This window comes from Artibeus jamaicensis, unplaced genomic scaffold, assembly GCF_021234435.1.
Source record: "Artibeus jamaicensis isolate MK-2021 breed Jamaican fruit bat unplaced genomic scaffold, CSHL_Jam_final scaffold_369, whole genome shotgun sequence".
Lineage (NCBI taxonomy): Eukaryota > Metazoa > Chordata > Mammalia > Chiroptera > Phyllostomidae > Artibeus > Artibeus jamaicensis.
The window spans coordinates 43,920,538-43,943,938 of NW_026522042.1; the positions used below are offsets into that span (position 1 = coordinate 43,920,538).

At 43.1% G+C, this 23,401-nt stretch overlaps 1 protein-coding gene across 1 annotated transcript in view; it reads right to left on the bottom strand.

The window, feature by feature from the left end:
• The window catches only part of MRPS27 (mitochondrial ribosomal protein S27), an 80,060-nt gene that overhangs the window by 10,429 nt on the left and 46,230 nt on the right, over nt 1-23,401 (bottom strand). Inside the window, exons 5-7 of the mRNA XM_037149061.2 lie at nt 9,607-9,721; nt 5,894-5,972; nt 2,267-2,382 (exon numbers count right to left, since the gene is read on the bottom strand). Of these exons, the coding sequence (XP_037004956.2) occupies nt 2,267-2,382; nt 5,894-5,972; nt 9,607-9,721 (310 nt within the window). The remainder of the gene's footprint in view (nt 1-2,266; nt 2,383-5,893; nt 5,973-9,606; nt 9,722-23,401) is intronic.

Here is a 23,401-nt window from a genome sequence, read left to right on the forward strand (position 1 = left end):
GGGAATAATGCAACCACTGCTAAAATACTGGGTCTGTTCTAAGCTGCCAGCCCCTGCTGTATGTACGGGCTAAGCCAGGTGCTATTTCACCAGTGTCCTCTTGTAGGTTTTTCCATTTTATGCTTCTGCCTCTCGCATTGATACAAAGCAAACCCTCAGATCTCCTCTTCCCCCTGCTTCACTCCACCCCACAGCTGGATATCTCAAAAGACTTGCTTATTCTGTCTCCTTTCTGTACCTCTAACTCACTCCACAATCCACTCCAACTTGGTTTCCTGCCCCTTATTCTATGGAAACAAAGGTTACGATTTAGTGCCTTCCTGTTGCTGGATTTAATGAAGTTTTCAAAAGTCCTCACTTACTCAGAAGGAGGCTATATTGTAGACCACTCTCTTCCTGTGGATTCTGTGGCCCCACATCCCTGATTCTTCTTTCGCTCTTTGGCGATTTGCAGACACTTACACGTGGATGTACACACGTTATAAGCAGTCCAGACTTTCCCATTAAGATCCTAATTTCCTTTGTGTGATCTCTTAACTGTCTCAAAATGCAAACTCTTCAGAGCCAAATTAATGATTTCCCCTATAAAACCTCTTCTTTTTCCAGACTTCCCTTTGTGAACACATGGAAACCCTTCTGTCCAGATGTAATGCACAAGTCAGAAACTGAGGGGATGAGATTTGACCCCTGATTCCGGCTCCACAGCTAGTTCAACATCATGTCACTTGCCTCCCGAATAGGTTCATCGGCTACTCTGCAACTCCCCCCGACCCGGGTCCCTGACGACCGCCACCTCTTGTACAGACAGCCACAGCCATCTTCCAAGGGCTCGGACCACAGTCACGCTGACTGCACTCTGACCTGTGACGCCCAGTAGAACCAGAGGCACCTTTTCAAAACACAAATCTGATCATGTTACCCTCTCTGCTTAAAACTTTTCAATGGTTTTCCACTCATTTGAGGATGAAGATAAAACAGCTAACCTAGCATGCTCTGCACTTTCCACCCTTATCCCACCCGACAGCCTTCCTACCATTCTCTTGGCTGCAGCTACACTGAGTATCTTTCTCTCTTTTCCCAGCCCTTTCCTGCACACCAAGTTCTTTTTGCCACAGGGCTTTTGCACGTTATTTCCTCTTTTTGGATTTTCTCCCCTCTTCAGTCAGTTAATTCCTATTCATCCTTCAAATATTAACCCCAGAACTATTTTCTTAAGAAAGCCTTTCCTAAGTTTAAAATACAAACAAAAATTCCCTATAACACAGGCTTTTCAGGGACCCCATCTTTGTATTGCTCATCAGTCACAACTTTGCATCTGTGTGTCCCACTGTTTTTAAATGCCTCTACTCTTCTCAGACCATGGGCGGAAAGGTTTGCTCACCTGTGTGAGTGTGCATGGAGCATCACAGGTGCTCAAGACAGACTTAGTGAGACAGTCCCTGCGGTGTTCACACAGGCCGTGACCCCCCTCAGAAAAGCAGAGCGTGCTGTGAACTCTTCAGAACGCAGGCTGGACTAGAGGACATTTTCAGTGCCTACTCAAACTGGAGTGTTTCAATGTTATATTTGAACTAGGGCAGACAATAGCACAAGACTTCCTCCGTGAAGTGGCTTCCTGGTATTAACTGACGTCTCTGCGCCCCAGGCTTCTCGTCTTTACGGAGTTGTGAGGATTAAATGCATTAATAAATTTAAAATACCAAGAACACAGCCTGGTACGAAGTAAACGCTCTTTCAATATTAGTTATTGTTGTTATCACTGTTGTTATTCTTAGGACAGCAATACGTAATGATTAAGTACCTAACCTAAGGGATAACACCAAAACCCGGTATTGTGGATCGATCCGGAGTAACCACAGGAAAACACTGACATAACTTAAGTAACTGGTATTTAGTACCTAAGGCTGCGGTCTGAGTCAGCACCTAATCGCTTCTTTGATACGCCACGTCCAGCTCTCACTATCAGTTACCAGTTTCTGGACGTCTGAGGAGGACTGGGACTAGCTCAGGTTTCAAAATGTGCACAAGCACATTCACCCGGGAGTCTCGAGAGTGGAGGAACGTCCAGGTCCACTCTGTTAGAGCCCAGCAACTACAGCGTACAGAGTGGACACTCATTCCTGGGCGGCCATGGCTGCGGGGCCGCACCTCAGACAGCTCCTTCCAGGCTCTGACAGCGGGGCTCCCTCCGGCCGCCTCAGCCCTCCTGAGCACCCGCCACTCGCTTTCTTCGGGCTCTCGGGCCTGCCTCGGGTGGATCACTTACAGTGAAGTCTGCCTTCTTCGCCAGGCAATGGTGTAGAACGTGGAGGGAGAGCAGTTGGGTGGAAGGCACTTCAAAGGCTTCCTGCATCATGACCTCAAAAACCACAGCTAAAGCATCTGGCAGGAAGATCAAAGTACAAATGAGAACAAATTAGCTGCAGGTAACAGTACCGTATCTGTGTCTAACTATAAACACTCATAAAAACTGGGGGTGATGGAAAAATAAGCAGAATTAAGAGGTAAAAAGTGCGGCTCCTGGTCCTTGCTCTTCCCAAGCCTTTGGCTTCCGCTGCACATCCGTGTATTCACCACACCAGGTCCCATCACACCACTGCCCTCGGGGGCACTGAGCAGACCACTCACTGTCGCCCAGTCTCCTCTCCCGAATGGCACCACACCTCTGTCCCATCTACTTCTAAAGACTGTGGGACAGGCCGACGAGACAACGCACATGAAAATGCCCCATAAACTGGGAAGCAAACTGAAGGGCACCATGCCTGTCAGCTGGAGGAGCTAAGACGCAGAAAAACGGCAGAGCTACAGGGTTCACCAAAAATAATGCCCCTTTTTCATTACAAAATCTTTTATTACGAAGCCATAGCATGTAATTCTGTAACATAACAGAACAATATCACCCTCAAGCACACCATGTGACATTTTAGGTGACGTGTTCAAATTAAAACGAGTTACTACACGCACATTATTACCCTACCAACCACACTCAAGCAGGCCTTACTTCTGCCGGAGCCTGTATTCTCCGAGTCACCCCGACAAGCAGAGAGGGGCTGGGCTGACTGTGTCTTTCCATGTTCTGGTACTTTCTTGTTGGGGCAAAAGAGGACAAATGCTAGAGGCAATCCTAAATCCTAGGTGTTATTTCAAAGACAAAAAAACTAATGAACATAAAAAAGACAATCGAGCTCAGTTTAAAAGACCTGAATGAAGGGAAAAGAAAATGCTTACTCACAAATGATAAGCACCTAGGTGTGATACACAGCATATTCATTTCCACCTGAACTCTGGTCATCAGAGGTCAGACCTTAAGCAAGCTTAGTTTCCCTCACTATTCCACAAAATAAACAGAAGCCAAGAAAATCAAGTTCAAACAATTTCCTTTTTTTCTTTCTTTGTAAAAAATTCTCATTCAAGGATATGCCTAGTGACTTTTTAGAGAGAGGGAGAGAAACATCGGTGTGAGAGGGAAATGTGGATGGGCTGCCTATTGTAAATGCCCTGACGGGGGACTGAGCCAGCAACCCAGATGTGGGCCCTAACCGGGAATTGAACCTGAAAACTTTCAGTATTTGCGACAATGCTCCATCCAACTGGTTCACCTGGCCAGGGTCAATTTCCTTTTTTTAGTATTTGTTGTTACAGAATGTTGGTTTAAGATGTGGTGCCTGCAGGTGACAGGTACAAGTATTTTTGACTGAGTTGCTGTGGTAACCACTTTTCGCTTACACTAATAATTACAAGAGTTAGCAGTGGTTTGCAGCTGTTCCCAGTCAGCTGGTTTTGCACATGTCACGGTTCGGAATGAGGCCACAGGCAAGAACTCCCATATTGTTTTTACAAATAGGGAAACTGAGATAGACAAGCAGACCAGGAAGTCATCTAGTCAGTAGCAAAATAATAACCTGGAAGAGATTTAAAGAAAAAAACACACCAAATAAACCAATTAAAAAATTAAAGCTACAAATATAGTTTTTAAGAAACTTAGTTTCGCCAACTGTTTATGACTGAATCTAAAATTACACATGAAAAAGAAATTAAAGTTATTTGTCATTCATTATTTATATTCTGTATTTTAGTCATTTTGGGAAATAAAATTAGATTGACCTGTATAACCAATTTAATTTTCCTCCATAATCATGTATGTACTTTGATATTTCCTATCTTAACAATAAAAATATATTATTTTCTAAGTTTTGCCATAAAATATAATAATCTTTATCAAAACTTTATTTTAAAAAAATTTGCTTTGATTCTTCCAGCATACCTTTTAAAGAGAGTAAGGGAATAAGATTGCTACTACATAATTTTTCAATGATACAGTAATACAGATTCTTACATCTGATGTTCAGAAAATAGATTATGAAAATTAGATTATGTGAAAGCAAATTATCTTTCAATTGAATTCAGGAAGTGCATGTTTAAAACTGAGTAAGAAATGGACAAGGGATAATTAACATTTCAAAAAATAACACGCAGGAAATACCCCTTGGCAGCCAGCAGTTGCCAGATTAAGTGGAGACGCAAAGAGAAGAGAGGAGCGGGGTGCCCACACTACGGGCAGAAAGGGCCAACCCCCCGCCTAATCACTGAGTGCTGATGCAGTGGAAAAGGCCGAGGGTGCCGGCATGCAGGGGTGGAACCCCAAGACAGGATACCAGAAGGCAAAGACAGTGCTCACTTCGGCAGCACATGCAGCTGGAATGGTACGGAGATTAGCATGGCTCCCGTGCATGGTGACAGGTAAATCTGTGAAGCATTCCATGTTATTAACTAAACAAAATAGAGGCAAGCAGTATACCAGATGCAGAGTTCACACCAATGGTTTTAAGGGTAATCAAGGAACTTAAAGAAAGGATGAATGAACTCAGTGAGAACTTCAACAAAGAGATAGTAGGCATAAAAAAGGACATTGGAACCATAAAAAAGAAAAAAACAAACCAGTCAGAAAAGAAGAGTACAGTATCTGAAGCGAGTGAATACATTAGAAGGAATCAACAGCAGACTAGTGAAGCAGAAGATCGAATCAGCAATTTGGAAGAAAGCACCCGGTCAGAGTTCCTACGTGGCCCCAGTCCACATTCACGGTCCTGAGGTAGCAGCTACCCTACCACAGGCGTGGCTGCTCAGGGATCCCGGGGGCCACCCGGCCTGGTGAAACAGTGACGTGGAAAGCCAGGGTGTGTCTTTACACACTGGCAAAGCCTCCTCTCTCCTGTCTGTCTGCACGGCCACAGGCACAAATGTGCTCCACTGCACTCCCTGTCCACGGGAGCCTGGCAGGCTCTGGTGGGTCAGCGGCAATCACCCTCTTCCCTCGGCCTCCCTCGCTGCAGCCGAGGTTAGAAGCCACTTTAAATGAATTTCACTGAGTTGGAGGATCTGAGGGAAAAGAGAGCTCAGAGATCATGGGTCCACTTATTCACAGACGAACTAACAAAATTCTAGGGAGGGAAAGTGATTTTCCTTCGTAGTGACGGTACTGCTCTTTCCAGAAGAAGTCAACTGATTTTATGGTTTCATATTTTACATAATACAACAACTCTGATTTAAATAAAATAAAGGTAGCAAATGGTGCCAAAAAAGGGGGGTAAGCTAATAACAGCATTACTATTACCTTAACTAGCCATGGAAGCTCAGGCAGGATTTTTTTGCTTAACTAAATTCACTGTCCTTTGCCTAATGAGACACAAACAAATACACTTGAGAAACTCAGAGGAAAAAACCTGGATATAACTTTCCTCTCTGGCCAAGTGGCATGGTGCATCAACTACAGATCTATTTCTGAGTGATGTGAAGAGATATCATTAAGGAATACAAAAGGGAAAGCGACCACATTTACTTCTCTTTGGGTGTTGAAACCCCATTATAAATGGACCTGGGTTTGGTTTCTTACCTTTGTAATTGTCTTTCTTTATGAAATAATCCATCAGTAAATTGAATGTAAAGTTATCAGGAAAAATTCCATATTGTACCTGCAATGAAAATGGAAATAAAAGGAAAATAGGAGAAAAATATCCACTTTGATTTCTAATGCATGCCCATGTATTATTCAGGACAAAACTCGCTACCATTAGCATTACAGCATTTGCCTATCCTTTCACAGCATCGGTGACAGTGAAACGGACCCTGTGACTTGTGAGTTTTGGTAACTGGAACTGCTGGTCGGGGGAGAGAGTTGTGAGGAGGTGTCTGATATACGATTATTGATCTGTGAAACACAAACTCAACTCTAACATGTCATAGCTCAAGAAATAAATACCACACCCCCCATACTCCATGGGTTCAGAGATTCTTTTTCTAATCTAAGGTTTGAATATTCATGTAAAAAAATGGACTCTCATTTTAAAAAGTCAAGGAAATAGATTCTCCCCAAAAGCTTCCTAAAGAAACATATCCCTGCCACGACCTTGACTTTAGCTTGTTGAAATGTTTCATACTTCTAATGTCCAGAAATCTAAGATAATAAATTTTTGTCATTTAAAAAAAAAGGACTCCCATAAGAAACCACACATTATCTTCTTATGCAGCACTTTTTGGTCCTCAGACGTTTTTTCTTCCTCAACTCTACTGAGATATAATTGGCATATAATAACATTGTGTAAGTTTAAGGTGTATAACGTGATGAGTTACGACACGTTACACGGAGAAGTGATTACAGGACCAGGTTGGCTAACGCCCCCGTCACACACATTACACAGGAGAGAGCTGTTAATTACAGTCACTGCGTTGGCCGTCAGACCCTCCACACTTACCATCTTACAGCTGGACCTTTGTCCGCTCTGGCCATCACCTCCGTCTCCCACAGCTCCCAGCCCCGCACCCACCATTCTACACTTCATTTTTTAGTTTGTTTTTTTAGATTCTATATATAAGTGACATCATGGGGCATTTGTCGTTCTTTGATTGACTTATTTCACTTAGCATAATGCTCTTAAATTCCGTCCAAGTTGTAACAAATGGCAGGATCTCTTTTATAGCTTCATAACATTCCATTGTGTATACAGAACACACCTTTAAAAAAATCCATTCATTAGTTAATAGACGCTTAGGCTGTGTCCATATCTTAGCTTTGTGAATGATGCTGCAATGAACGTGGGGATGCAGGTACCTCTGAGACAGTGATTTCATTCCTTCAGACATGCAGAAGTGGGGATGGACAGCTGGATCACATCATAGCTTTATTTACAAGTTGTGAGGCACCTCATACAGTGCACGGGGGCCCCCTTTTTGCCACATCCACACCAGCACCCCTTGTTGCCTCCTTGGTTTTTAAAAACCAAGAAACATGCCAATAAAATATTACTAATCAATCTCCTCAGATGTTCTGTTCACAAGCAGCTGAATATCTGAGAACCCAGATTTCTCCAAATATGGACTGTTTAGCACCTGCACCAGGGTTTTCCAGACATACATTTAACAGGACAGATTCTTAAGCCTCAGGCTTATAGAACCACGATCCCTAGAAATGCGGCACAGAACCCTGGAGTTTTAGTGAGCTGCCCATGTGATTTTCATTCAATCAAGGATGGATAATAATGATCTCAATTGTGGTTATATTTATATTGTTTGTTTTAATTTTCTATGTCAGTAGGTTTACACACCATCTTCCATTCCGCCCCATTCTTCCCCCACCAACTACCAGAACTGCCTGAGGACATTTTTCACACTACACCTCTTGTACCCTCTTGGGACACCCAGGTGGTCCTGACAAGTGCCCCCACCCCCACCCTGACCCCAGCAGTGAGTCACGGCTGAGCTGGGTCACCGTTGCTGGAGGCTGTGTGGGATGCCTCAGGCGTGCTGAAATGGAAAATGTTTGCAAGCCATTATTTGCAAGGTTGGAGCTCACGGGCAGCATCTGCATTTCTCAAAACCATCATCCAAATCAGCATTAATTGTGGGGCAGGGTGAAAGTAAATGTTTTATAATGATACATCACTAAAGCTGGAAGGAGCCTTAGAAATCAACTAGCCAATGATTCTCAGCTCAGGCTGCAAATCAGAAGGCACATGGGAGCCTTAAAAGGATACCAATGAGGGAATGTACAGCGGAACATAGAGGATTTTAAATGCAGTAAAACTACTCTGTATGATGTTGTGATAGTAGATACACATCATACACTTTTCCAAACCCAGAGAACGTACGGCACCAAGAATGTACGGCACCCTAATGTAAATTGGACTTTGGCTGGTTACCATGTGTCAGTGCAGGTCATCACTGGTAACAAATGCACCGCTCTGGTGGGGGACGTGGACACTGGGGGAGGTTGTGCAGGTGTGGGCCAGGGAGCAGACAAGACACCTCTGTACCTTCTCAATTTTGCTGTGAACCTAAAACTGCTCTAAAAAATTCTATTAAAAAATTTAAAACCCATTAAAAATACTAATGTCTGGGTTCCAGAAAGACCCATTAAATGAAAATCTTGGGGGTGCATCATACATTTTAAAAGCCGCTTCTGTCCTTCTCGTGGGCAGCAGGGTTAGAAACCACCAACTTAGTGCCACTCCCGTGACTCTGTGTTGGCAGGACTAAGACCTAGAAGAGTGAACCGTCTGCCCAAAGCCACAGTTAACTAGTGCAATTTATGGGACTGCAGCCTGGGTTTCGGACTCCTTGCCCGGTGTGCTTTCCACAAAAGAGCAGGAACAGCAGAAAGTGAGACAGACATTTCTGCCTTTCTAGACCCTTCCTGCTTTGTTTTCACAGGCGCCTTCTTCTTTTAGTACAATCTGTGTCATCAAACTGAGGAGGGCAGGGATCAATCTATCCCTTCTCCTGGGGCCTAATATTAGATTTATCGGTGAACCTGCTTATCTGCCTTATTAAATTACAAGTTTCCTGAGGGTAAGGATAAGACAGTGCTCATTTTTGTGAACAGCGCCATACCTACGACAATGCCTCACACATGAACCGTCTGCAACACGTATTAGGTTGAGCTGGGCCCAGCTCATGTGAGAAAAATGCCCCCCCAAACAAAGTTAGTATTTCCTTTAAAAAAATGTACAACCATTTGTAGTATCTCCTTTTGAGTTTTGACATACGAGGTCCAATGATACTATAGGAATAATGCATTTTCATGGGAATATTGTTAAACTCTTTTTATAGGTCATAACAGTGTTGTAGGTTAAGACTCACAACAACGAAGCTCTAAGCTTTTGCTTATTTTGTACTTTATTGCTTGAGGGGAGGAGCCAGGGCATTTGGAAGATATGTTTTGAGTGACCGGGAATAGGTCTTTTTTAAAATGTATAAGGGAGTCTGAACACTAGGACCTCGACTACTCCCCTAAATGTCACCAAGGGGACCAGGCACAGAACCGCAGGCAGGAATGAACGTCAGGAATGAACGAGCGCCCGCGCGGAGTCCTCGCGGAGCCGGACGGCCGGAGCTTCTTCTGCCTGTCGCTGGGAACAGCAGCAGCCACGGGGATTTTTACTTCTAACCCACTGATTAATTTACACCCAGCCCCGCTCTCAACAGGCTATCTGAGGGCAAATAATTTTAAAAAGTTATTTCTTGTACTATTTTTGCTGTGCTGTGACAAGTTCAAACACCACATCGTCTAAGCTTGAAGGGACAGGCTGTGTGGGCCAGCAGGGCACTCACTTTGTTCACAAGGGTGTACAGGGCTTTGTCTTGTGCACCATATTTTAGGCACTGCCTGATCCAGGTGTGGATGGTCCAGTCTCTCAGGTACCAGCAGTTGGGGCTGTGTCGGAATCTAAAAAAAAATGTAAGAAAAGAGAAAACCGGTGTTAGCTCTTCAACGTCAAGGCCAAGTTCTCTGTCTTTCACCAGCAGGTACTTCTCTTAGGTATTTACAGGTGTGCAGTCCATGTGACCGAAGTCGTAACAGTCAACAGTCTATGAAAACTTGAGGATAAAACTCATTAACTATCTAGTCTGAAGTGGGAAAGAGAAGGCAAAATAATAACAAACAAAAATATAAAAATTGTATTCCTTATTTAATACCCCCTAAATCAACATCCTATTTTCATGTGAGATTTATGAAAATGATTTGGGGGAAATACTGAACCATGGTGTTACGTGAATTCATACTTCAGCAGAAGGGAGACGTGAAGCTGAAGCTGACAGCTCAGAAGTTCATGACAACACAGATGAACAGAGAGCAACAGAACAGAACAGCTACTCGGCAAGGAAATCAGCTTTGTGTCATACTGACATTTCTTGTGGTACTCAGGAGAGACTGGGATACCTTTCACTGGACCAAGAGGAAAAAATTATAAAAATTAAGCAAAACTGAACATGCGGGCCCTCTGGGTCCTCAGGCTCCACGGCCCCGCTGCCTTCTTCATAGCTCTATTCTAGCACCTCAGCCTTTCTCTTGCTTCCTACTGGGTTTTAAAAGGCAGTCCCAGCTAGCTCGCATATGGTAACACTGTTGCCACAAAGAAAGGAATTCGCAATACTACGCTTGCCTTGAGTTTGCACACACTGGTCACACGCTGGGTTTGAGCGCTGCCTCTTGCTGCCAGCAGTCCGGGCCACGGTCCCAGTGGGGGCAGCTGGTATACAGGGCTTGGCGTATACAGGGCTTGGCGGTGCACACTTTGTTTACATTTTTTTGTTGGGATGGATCCTCAAACATCATGTGTCCACTAAAGTGCCCACTTACTCTTTAACCTGATGGAATTAGGTCAATCTCTGGGCCCTACAAAAATCGAATTGTTTTCTTAAAAACAAAAAGGCAAGACAAAAACTTGGAGCATGAGGATTTTGTGCCGGATTTCAGAGTCGGGGCTGCGGGCTGGTATCAGTTTTCCAGAGGCTGCGTATGCTCTCTGCCACCTGCCACTCCCTGCCATCTGCTACTGGGAAGGCTTCCTGCTGAACAGGCTCTCTTGCTGAACAGCGAGCAGAGGAAGAGAGGAAAAGTGAGAAGTAGTATTTAATTTAGGCTATTTATTAGTGCTCTGGTTAGAGATTTGGCAAAAATAAAACCTGAAGATTTTTTATGGATTTAGAATCATCTAGCCCTTTCCAGTCTTTCGAATATCTCAGATTTGGGGCTCAGAAAATGTCTCTCTCACTGTCTTCCTCTGCAGAATTAACCCCTTTAAAAGCATAAAGGTAGAAATTGGCCAAATTATGTTCAGGTTGAGAGTGACCTGGCCCCAGAAGGGCGTCGTACCAGGGCCCGAGGTACCAGATCTAATGAGATCCTCCACACAGAAGTCAAACAAAACATGTCCTTTATTATTCCACGTGTTCCCTCACATTTTTGGATCAATTGTTGAGCCACTTGGGTTCCTCTCCTTGTACTCTGAAAAATCTGAGATCTAAAGTGTAGTGGCCAATAAAAAGTTAGTTTTAGTTTTTAAAGAAAAAAGTCATGGCATGCCAGGTGGATCGCCTGGGTGATGGAGATGCTTGGTCCCCAGCCCGCAGCCTCCCCGGGCAGGCAGGGCGGGGCTGGCGTGCTCGGCGCCGACCCTCAGCGCCTGACGCGCGAGTCCAGGCCCGTGGCAGGTTTTCAGCAATAAAAAAGAGCTTTAATCAACACATATGTTAAATGCTATAATGTACTGATCATTTTGCTACCAGCTATTATATGAAGAAATGTAAATTGCCTGTTTGGGGCATTTAAAGTCTCACTACAAAAACGAAGCATACGAAGTTTAACGGTTTCACAAGGTGGAACAGTAAATTCTAAAAGAGCACTGCTGGTCGCCAAGAGGTGTCTTTGGTGTTAGGTTCGGTACATTTTTCCTTTTAAACGCAAAACACAATAAAAATGTCAATTACTTCCTTTACCCAAGATTATTTTAAACCTAATTCTCATTTATAATCTAATCTTCTGCATCAGAATGTCTCCAATGACCACTAACATTAGGACTTTTCGTTTTGATGGACTTTGAAATAAGAGCACCATGACCATTTCCAACCAGGCATCCTTTCCTCTCATTCATGATCAGCAGACCATTTGTAGGCTTTGAGCAAGGATGACAAAGTCTGAAAGGACCTAACTACGGAGCTTCAAAGCTTAAATTAAAATCTGTTTAAAGCCATTTGCTAACCTTCTGAGGCTAACTTCAACACATAGAAGGAAAAAGTCTTTTCTTCTCACCCTCTATTTTTTAGAAGCCTAAAGTGAAGTTACTCAAGACTTCCCACCTCCAAGAAAACCACCGCACTGCAGCCCTCTGAGAGATTTGTCAACAGACGCAAAGGGGTCGTTAGTAAGTCTACTCTGTCCTGCATCCTGGAACAGGGCTGCTCGGCGTGATCTCTGCTCTCTAAACCTGAGAATCCAGATACACAACCACGACTAGAACATTCTCAGTTAAGTGGCAACATTAAATTGGTTTAGGAGTAAGAGGGTTACGGGGCATACATTACAAAATATGCTGCCCAATGTGCAATTCCTGAATTTCTCAGCCAGGCAGCAAAAAAGCCCCATCAGTTTAAAAAGAAATCAGGACACAACAGATAGGAGTAGCTATTTAGAAAATAAACAACTCAACATACTGAGATAGTAGGGTCCACCTTCAGATGGTGAGTTTGGAAAGAATTCCTCCATCACTGAGTTTTGAAGCAGTTCAGACAGATAAACCTGGGCCCTTTTCAGAACTGCCAGAGTGATGTGACAGGCAGGTGAGTCTCAGGAAGGGGTTCTTGCCTGGCGCGACTCTGCTAGACCAGCATCTGCCCTTCCAGCCAGGAGAAAGGCGAAGAGACAGGAACACAACTAACACACTGGTTTTCCAATGCGCCTGCAAACAGACTGGCCTTTGTTCTCGCCTGCGCTGACCACCGGCCTGCCAAATTACAGGCAGCCACGTAGGAGTCCCCTCTGTGACCCATGCCATCAGCTGTTTGCTCTCCTCGACAGAGCGTTATTATTGTCTGGGCCAGCAGGCTGCCGCACTAGGCAAACCTTGTGCATGGAGAAAAGATAAACACAACCCAAGTAACCCCAACACTGTTTGTGCTCATGAAGGCAAGAGGCATTCTGAGCTTCCAGCTTACAAAATACAAGTAAACTTACAACAATTTTAAAGATATCAGTATTTCTTGGAGGAAGAAGTGTCTCCAAAAGGAGGAAAGAATGAAGGAGTACGCTCTCAAGTCCTAGCTCTAGTTCTAAAAGCTGGGTACCAAGGGCTGATCCCTGTCCACGGTGCTAAGTGGGGTTGCCCGGTGAAGACAGAACCTCCTGAGGAAGCCAAACCATGGCCAGTGAGATGGCAGGAATCGAGAAGCTGCCTCTCCTCAAAACTCAAGCTACATTCGACTCTTCAGGGCACCTGCCTCCACTGTTGCTCATTCAAGACTGATGTTGACAAGAAGGAAGCAGAGCAGAATCACAGGCTACAAAGTTGACAAGGGGGCAAAAGTCTTTGATGCCTTAGAGATATCTTAGGAGGGAAGAGCTGTTACATAAAAGAAGCCAAGAGTGAAGGGAAAAACACTGGAGACTTACTATGATTACATAGAGAGCAGTTTACTGTGTGTAAGTCACATGGGATTTCCTATTTGTGACAAATTTCATCCTCTCATTAAAAACATAAGTGGGATGGAGCCTTTCTCTCATGGGATTCAAATAAAGGTTGCTGTTGCAGGCAGAAGTGGCAATGCCCATCAGCTCTCTCAGCGTGACGGGCAGAAGCGCTCCCGGCTGAGGGGCCCATGACAGATGCCAGAGCCCGGAGCTCATCTGCTCCACCATTTAGCAGCAGCGCCGGCTCTTCCGTATGAATGAGCAAGCTTTCCACAACGTTTATCTGATCATGAGAGCCACCACCCTGACACACGCACAGGCAGCTTCCCCTCCCCCAGTGAATTCAAATTCCGTATCCTGTGGCAACAGGCTTTACAGATGGAGACCTCAGTCCCTGGGCTGGGCTGACATGGAGATGGGCAAACGGGTAGAGGGAGGAAAGAAAGAACGCCAAAAAGAAAGTACAGCTGGCTCCAGCCCTGGCTGGGTGGATCAGCTGGTTGGAGCGTTGTCCATACACCAGAAAGATGTGGGTTCTACACCTGGTCAGGGCACATACATAGGCTGCAGGTTCAATCCCTGGTTGGGGCGCATATGGGAGGCAGCTGATCAATGTTTCTCACATCACTGTCTGTCTGTCTGTCTCTTTCTCATGTTCTCTCTCACCACTCTCTCTTCTTCTTTCTCTAAAATCAATAAACATATCCTCAGGCGAGAATTAAAAAACAAAACAAAATAAAATGAAATAAAACTACAGCTGGCTCCAAAGCCTGTAATGTGAACTGGGAATCTCACCGATGAACAAAAGTGTGTAATCAGGAAAAGGTGTGAGTGCAACGTGAACAGAACCGAAGTGGGTGTCACGGGATGATTGAAACCAGAATCTGATTCAATCACTGCCACCCTCTAAACAGATGATGAAGTCTTTTGCCTTCTGCTGGAAATTCTGCTTTCATCAATTACTAGTTGCCCCTACCTACTACAAATAAAATAAAATTTTGATGACTGTCACTTTCTAATGACTATTTTTGTCAAGTTTTTAAAAAGGGGGCAGAGTCTAATGTAGGAGGTGAAAATAAAGACATCAATAGATTAAAACCCTTTTTCTGCTCGAGATCCCAGATTCTTCCTTATAGGGAACCTTCAGTTAATTTAACTTTCAGCAAACATGTCCTGAATGCACCAGGTGAAACAGCAGGAGCAAGATCCCCTCCAAAACACACCCTACCGACCCAAAGGTCAACCAGTCTGGGCTTAAACATTTCTAATTAATTCATTATCTACCTCATGAAGCAGATAGAAATGCCTTTTTTTAACACTCTAATACTTTTTTTATTAAAAGACAGCCTCACAGAGATATGACACAAACAGTAAAACGTACACTTTCAATGTGCAGGTCTCTGAGCTCTGACAATTGCAGTGTTGTAGCCACCACCACAATCAGGACACAAGAACAGTTCTGTCGTCCCTAAAAATTCCCTCGTGCCTCCTTTGTGGTCAACCCTCCCAGAGTTTGCCAGTCAGTTTCAGCAAATTTTACGTAGATAACCTCCTTGGGTCTCCTTCTAACCCCACACTTATTAATTTTGCAAGAGAAAAAGCAAATAAAGTAACAAAACTACAGTTTTTATATGTTAGCTTATAATTTGTGTTCTGTCAATTCCCCCCAAAAATCTAAAAAATTATAACCCAGTTTGGAAGTAGTTTTCTGAGTCCTATATACAGTCATTAGACTTTCTGGCATCCGTGCTTGTCATTCTAAAAAAGGGTGATAAATAAGGGGATTTTTCAGAGACGGTAACATAGGCATAGAATCTTACAAATGTGAAGTGCTAAGGAAATGCAGCATAATAACACATTTTTTGAAGTGAAGTTAGGATAAGAGAGGCTTGTAAGGTATCAAAGTCACACACTAAATTTGTCAGACCCAGGACTTAAAAATGAGGTCGTTAGCATTTCACCTGAGAATACTGATACATGAGAAACTAGGAGAAATACTGTATTTTCCATGTCTTCTAATGGACCAGAAAGAAAGCAGTGACAAGCAGTCCCTCACGCCCCCAAATTACTTCTCTTCTCTCTGCTCCGGCAGTTGTTTTGCCAGACCTTTTCTCAGTCTAGGAGACAAATTTCTGATTCACAAAGTAAGTCTGTGCCAGGCACAGTGATTCCTGTGCTACCCCTGTTGGACGGATGACCCAGTCTCCTCTAACTCCAAACCATCTTAAAGATGACATCTGCCCCTCCCTGATACAGAAAGAAAAGCGCCAATAGACTGACCAACGTCTGTTGCTCTTTCTTTCAAGTGAGAAGCCAGTCAGAAGGAAGCCAAGTGTTCTTTGTTTGAAACACTATTCTTCCCAGCTTCCAAAAGGTGATGAGTGTGGATATCAGGGGAGAATTACTTGTGGGGTGGATGGGAAAAAAGTATTTACAGTGTTGGCTGAGGTGCCCTCCTGGTGACAGTCTAAAAACAGAAAATGGCTGTGCTTGAGGCCAACTGGCCTCTCGGTGGAACTGCACCCAGAAGCACCTGGTGAGGCCACGGCAGCTACTTTAAAGCTGGACACAGTGTTAGCTTCCTGACTAAGGGACACTCTCTCAAGGGCAAAGTAAGGCTAAAGGGAGAGGGGCCTTTAGCTAGGAACAGCAGGAAGTCAAGAAAAATTGGATTTGGGAACCAGTCTTATTTATAAAAGAACATAAAGTTGTGGGAACTGCTTGGTTTGGGCAGAGATGAGAAAAATATTTCTGGTTTTGAGTAGGAAATCTATGCACAGTGAAAAACCAGTTTTAATAAGATACAAACATTTCCTGGTATCTTCAAAAGTTTTGGCTAGGAACTTCAGATAACATGTCTGCAAAATCATGAGTGATATAGTGACTAAGATAGGAAAATCACATATGTTAGTTAATCACCAGTAAGCTGTCTATCTGAACAGTTATGAGGAAAAGAAAGATCAGGGGGAGAAAAGGAGGAAAACAAAAGACTAGAAATCAGAATTTCTGGAGTATATTCTAGGCTTAGTGAAGTCGTCAGGATTAAGTCTGCCAAAAAAGAAATGAGCAGGCAAAGCCGCCTGTGGCCCTGGGGGAAGCACAACCATATAAAAGCAGGGGGGAACTGAGCTGGGTTTGAGCAGATTTATGAGTTTGTATGTGAGATTATGGATTTCTATAGGGGCATTTTTGAGGAAAGAGAAGCTCAGCACTAATCTGGATTTCTTAAGAATCAGATTTTTCCCCTTTAATAATGAATCTCAGTGTTTTAAACATAGTGATTCTCTAATTCATGAAAAAGCTGAATTCCTATGGATTTTCTGTTTATAGTAAAAGGTAAGACCAGACTTAGTTCCAATCATACAACCTGAGTTCATGTCTACTTTCTGTAACTCTACAAACTCCTCTGTTAAACCTTTAAGCTCTCATAAGGCAGGAGACACGTTTTCTGTCTTTCTCTGTCCTACAATAGTAGCCACCCAATGAATGGTGACAGTGACCAGGCCCACTAAGACTGTATGAATGTCAGTAATGTTCGGGGTGGGCCAAAGTTGGTTGAGAGTTGTGGGTAAACACAAGAACAAACACAGTTTATTCTTGTATTATTACTTGTACTTACTATGTATTATTTATTTGTATTATTATTATTTAGTATCTTTACTTATGATTTATCTTTTAGGTAATGATGGCTGGAAATTTAGCCTACCTAGGCCTACCCCTGTGTATGGAAGTTCATGGGTATTATTTATATTTGAAATAGTGATCCACTTGGTTTTGAAGTATCATCCCACCTGTGAATGAGTGAAGCCAGGAAGAGATGCTGCCTTTGTACCAGGAGGGAGGAGAGCAGAGATGGCAGAGGATGTACAACAGGATGTGGTCAACCTGGATGGCCACCTCCTCACTTCTTCCTGCTGCTGTCTCCTTCCCATCACACATAAAGGGATGCATGGATTCTGTATGACAGTAAGTTCAAGGAATAGACAAGCTGATAGGAGAGTGAAACCAAAAAGATGAGGACAGAGTCTATGGGTTCAAAGAACTCCCCTAACAAGTTCTAAATCAAAACACTTAGACTCCTCTCAAGATTGGAAGTGACCTTGAAAGTCATCTGTGTCAAGTAAATTGAGGACGGGGGATAAAGAGAGTTTACACAGAATTAGAGATTGTATAATTTAGTGTTGATAGGCACCTTCAACATCTACTGCTTATTCAAATATTTTTTGAAAAGTCACTACTTACCAAGCCCTGTGCTGGGCGATGTGAAATTGTCTAGTCTAATTCCTTTACTTCATAGATAAGAAACGTTGGTGTCCAGTGAGAAAAATGATTTGCCCAAGATCAGCAGTTAGCAACAGGACCTAAGCTAGACTCTTTACTCTCACTGTCCCACCACTGTCTCTCACTTCTTTCATCATATTTGTAAGGCATCTTTAAAGAGCATCCCTGTAGTCTGACCAAAGTCTCTGATATGCTCAAAAACAAATAACATCTCTCCTAAACTCAGAAGCAGAATTCAGGGAAAAACACTCAGGCTGTGAAATAGTTCTGAATTGTCCTGAACTCGCTGTTTGACTTTGGAACATCACTCAGTCCTCCAGGGGCTCATTCCTGTAACTGTGAAATGAAGAGACAGGATCACCTGGATCAGGAACTCAGATGTCCACAGGGGCCAGTCAGTTAACATAAATGCAGGAAGAATGTAAGACAATAGGTGCAAAGCTGCTTATGTAGCAACCAAGCAAACTGGCTGGCTGCCTTGTTATTCTGTTTTTGAAAACATGTGATATGGGCCACACTATATAGCAGAACTGTGGACTGCACCAGACCCCGAAACTTCCAGTTGTAAGTTTAATGACACTAAAGAATAGGAAGCCTTATCCACTCATTAAAACATCAGTTATTTACACATTTCTACTGAACCAGGAAAAAAGGCAGTGAAACAAATAAGTGAATAGAGACTCAAAGATAAACAAGCTACCAGTCAGCCAACAGCTTATTCTACTCTCTTCCCCGTCCTCTGCTCCCCTACCCGGCGAGCGTCCCTGTACCCACTTTGGGCAATAAACACAGATTATTACGGGGTGAGCAGACCCTGCCAACTGGCATCTAAAATTTCAAGATGAAATGATATAATCACTAAAGTTAAACTCAGGTCCCAGAGAAGATTTAACTTGGAGATCAAGTTTAGCAGGAAATACAATTTTAAAGTATTTTCCACTCAAATGAATACTTCATTGTATTCATTTTACATCTAAAAGTCACCCATCCGAATTAACTTTCTTATATAACCCAAACTGTTTTATATGTTGTTGCTGTCTTTTACTCCTTAAGGAAATCAGTGTAAGCAGTCACGATCACCCAGCAGTTCGCCACCGCGCCTTACTTAGTTTTGGTGTGAAACCCCTGTTATCTGGCAAGGCCTAGGGCAGCAGTGGTTGAACCCTTAAAAAAAATGGAGGCGTGCGATAGGGGTGATTATAGGGACACTAGGAAATTATGTGCCTGCTTCTGGAACCATTAAAAGGATACAATCACTTTTTGCAGCTAAAAAGGAAATGAATTAAAAAATTGAGATTTAGATTTGTCCAGTTGTTTTTCAGGAAGCTTTAATTTACCACTTACCAAAAATGCTTATTTATATATGAAGGTAGAAAAAATTAAGGTGACCTTTCTTTCTTGTTCTGCCAAACTGTAAAAATTAGGAATAAGCAGTTCCTCTATTTAGCTCAAGCCAACTGCCTCCATACCAAAACCAAACTTATAAAAACCTAAGTATTTGAAACTGTACAAATATAATATGCTTAAAAAAATCTCTTAGAATGACCAAATGCAAATTTCAAGCCCTTGGAAGGCTAAGGGTCAGAGACAATTCCATCTTATATGTTAACGATCATAAGAAAGAATATGAATTTTAAGCAGGAAAGAGCTAGTTCCTTGGTAAAACACCAAATACAAAGGTCTGGGTTCATCTGTTCTGCTGGCAAACCTTCCATAAGCTACCACGCTACAGCTAAACAAGAGCGCCTAGGCTGGCCCAGAATGAGGGCATGAACAATTTGAAAAACATCTTTTACTGCATGAGAAAAATTTTTTAAATGTTTGAAAGTGCCAGGAGAGCTGCCTGCCTCAGTGTGACTGCGGGCCACCTTCCAAAGCCCCTCTGCTTTTCTAAGTCTGAGTCTTAGAAACTCAGACTCAGTTCTAAGCTTAGAAACAAGCTTCGAAGGTTAATTCAGAGCGTCATATGCAACCCCTCATTTATATAACACTGATTGACTGTTTTATAATATGCTGGCACTATATTTTTAAAAATTGGCTCTCAATAGAAAAGCGATTTCAACTTTTCTCTCCTCTTCCCAATAATCTGTCTTTTTATTTGTTTGTTCTCTTTGGATATATTTAAGAAATGAAATGTTACAGAATAAATAAAGCTGTACCCACCTCCTTCTGCTTTCCAGAGGAGAAAAGTTGGTCTCCCTCACTCTCATAACGTGTTTTTTATATCTGTGTTACCAGGGAAGTGTCCTGTGTTGGATCCTTTAATTAAGGCACACATGCCTTTTACTTCTGCACCCAAGGGCCTGATAGAGGCCTGGGTGAAACACAGTAATGCATGCTTCTCCAGGGGCAGCAGAAACAAAAATTCACTGCTATCTCAGACAGGCAGTGGCTCCGAGACGACCTTTACTGTGGAGGTACATCATCACGGCCACCAGAGGAATCCCCGACAGTGTTGGCTTCTCTGCCTTTGACTGGAACCCAGCCCTGACTCACTTGAAGACTTGGTTAAATTAGCATGAGGATAAGTTTTGTTGTCTATAAAATGGAGGTGACAGATAGTATCCTCAGCAGTGGGACTCGTGGAAATAGAAGGAGAATTAGGCAAGTATTCTGACAATTTTTAATCCCTTTTGGAACCAACCAGAGTAGAAATATGCATGCAAACAAGTAACATCACTGTTACAGTCTATCTACTTAGTATAGCTGCAGACATCATTCCATAGCCCAGGAAACCGACAGTACAACCCCAGGACCCCAATCTGTAGAATGGGAATAAGAGGTGTGCCCACTTCCTATGGTACATCCCTGGGCTGACACGAGGACTGAGGCGACAGGACATGTGAACTGCTTGTACAACGGTCAGCACACAGCATTTCCTTACTGCCTGGACAGAGCGGCTGGCAGCAGCCACAGGCAAAGGGTCACTGAGTTCAACGTGAACTCAGGACTATTTCCCTCCACATGGGATGTGACCTGCATGGTGCTGGGCACAGGCATGCAGCAAATGTCTGCCACTGGCCACCTGGGATGGGACAGAGTGGGAAGGGCAGGGTCATTCAGAGGGTAAAGAGTCCTGTGCCCCTCATTCCCCTAGAGGTGACCTCAAATGGGGAGCTGGAAGGTGGAGCAGAGGGGACGACAGAGAGGCTTTTCACAATCACAGCGGCTCAAGGCCAAACAGAGCAGGGTGTGCCAGTCAGTCTGATGACTGGTAGCAGGGTTTCTGATCTTACTTACGATAGAAGAAGGCCCAGACAGGGAGGAGGGAGTCGGGAGGTGACCTGACGAGGAGTTATTGTATCCATTAGTGCTTTTCTGCCCCTGGTATGGTTTTCATAAGCTTGGCAAGGCAGTTACAACACAACAGAGTTTATGCCTGAGTCCTCTGTCTGTTCAGTGCTCACCAGCCCCTGGCTGGAGTGGGCAGTTAAGGAGAATGGACACCTACTGAAGATAAACTGGACCACTCGCAGGAGAAGCTGCAAAGCTCATGGCTCTGTCTATGCTCGGGGAAGAATCCCAGAGGAAGGAAACAGGTATTGATATCTATGTAGGTCATGCTACCTATTCAAGCCCAGGAAATAAAGGAAAAGAGCAACAAAGGCAATGCATTTGCTGCTGAGCAAGCTGCTATCCTAGCCTGCAATCTGGGTACCCCCTGAGCAGCGAAAAACCCTTTTGCTTCATCACTTATTCACCACTGGTAACCCCAAAAGAGGAAGCCCCAATCTAGCCCCAACCCAAACGGAGCCCTCAGCCCGTCTTTCAGACCAACCTGGAGAAAGCACCTGGCAGCGGCCGCATGACTGCAAGGGGTCCCCGAGTCAACGAAGTATCTATGAAAAATACGTAGCCGTTTTTCTCACATTGGAAAGAAATGTGGACTCAGCTAACCATTACTAACTGTGTGTTTAGGATCCCGTGTTAAGATACAGAAGAGAGAAAGAGAGAGAGAGAGGTGCAAGGACAGAGTGAGCTGTTGCTATAGTAACCACAGGATCTGATCATCTCTAGAATCCCATGCAACCACAGGAAAGTCTAATTTATTAGCAATACTTGTACTTACTATATTTCTATGAATAAATGAATGAATACTTATAAAAGGGCCACTTACTAAACAGCTTTCTTTTTTGGCAATCTTGTTTAAAAATATTGCCAATTGTGATAACATGGATGGATCTCAAGAACATTAAGCTAAGTTCTTGAGCTCAGGCAGACGGAAAATAATGAGAACCATATAATTTCACTTACATGTGGAATATAAAACAGCAACAACTGAACAAATAAACTCATAAACACGGACAATAGTATGAGTAACAGAGAGAAGAGGGGTGGGGGAGAATGCAGGGGTTAAAGGGGGTCAAATTCAGGTTGGGGCAATAGTAGGTTTCTAGTGGTTCATAAGGAAAATAATACAGTAACTGACACATAATAATACAAGAATGAGGTCTGTTTTGCGTACTTACAACTGCGAACCTGCCACGCCCTGTACGGTTATGGAAGGAGATTAGACTTTGGGTTTGGGCACAGAGCACAATATACAGATGGCGTCTTATAAAGTTGTGCACCTGAAACTTCTATAATGTCATCCAACGCTACTCCAATAAATTTAATTCTTAAAAAAGAACACACAATAAAAGTGATACATTTCTTTATATGTATTCACTATACGGAAATAAGGACGGCAGATGTGGAAAAGGGCTAAGAGTCTATATGTTAAGTCAGTGTCCAACTACCCCCGATGTACACGCTCACTGAGTAATTGCCTCAACAGTTCTTTTTCCTTCAGGTAACTGCCGATGACAACCCATGGCGATATATTCAATGATGAAACCAGTGCCCAACATTTTTTTCAACTATTACATTATTCCAGTCACTGTGCTAACCACTTTCTAAAGATAGTGTCCATTTACCTATGAGAACAACTATATATAAGGTAGGTTATTATTATCCCCATTTTATAAATGAGGAAACTGAACATCCAAGGATTAAATAACTTCTCCAAGCTCACACAGTTAAGCTAAAACAAAGCCAGGATTTAAATCCAGGCAGTCTGACTCCAGAGCTCTTGATCACTGAGCTAGCTACACTGCCTGATGGGGTGATTTCAGGGGCAAAGTCTCCGTTAACTTTCTACCAGAAACTGAGACCTCTTAAAGCTCTAATCAGGCACCAACAATGAATGGGAGGTACAATTCTAATTAAGATTACCTTCTTAGCAGAGGGCATTTGGCTAAAAAACCTTGCCTTTCAGAAGTCAGAGATAAAATGATTTGGTTTGAATGAGACTGTATTAAAGCCTTTGTCATTTCTCTCCTGATCCTGGAATAAAATATTATAAAAAATGGTTAGTAAGGCACATGAGCCCTAGAGTTTCCACTATTACTCGCTAATGACAATCAAATGTCATCACTGGTTATGGCATCTCCCCAAGGACTGTATGAATCGAATAATATCACAGACATGCATATTGTGTCCATCTGATATATTTCCATGCATAATGGAATTATTTTATTTCCTTACAGATTTATACATACATACACATAAGAAAATGCTATTAAATGGGTGATATGCACCTCATATTTAAAAAGCAGAACTACAGCCATTCCCAAATTTAAATAACTGAAGGTATTTACAGAAGAATGAGTAAAATAA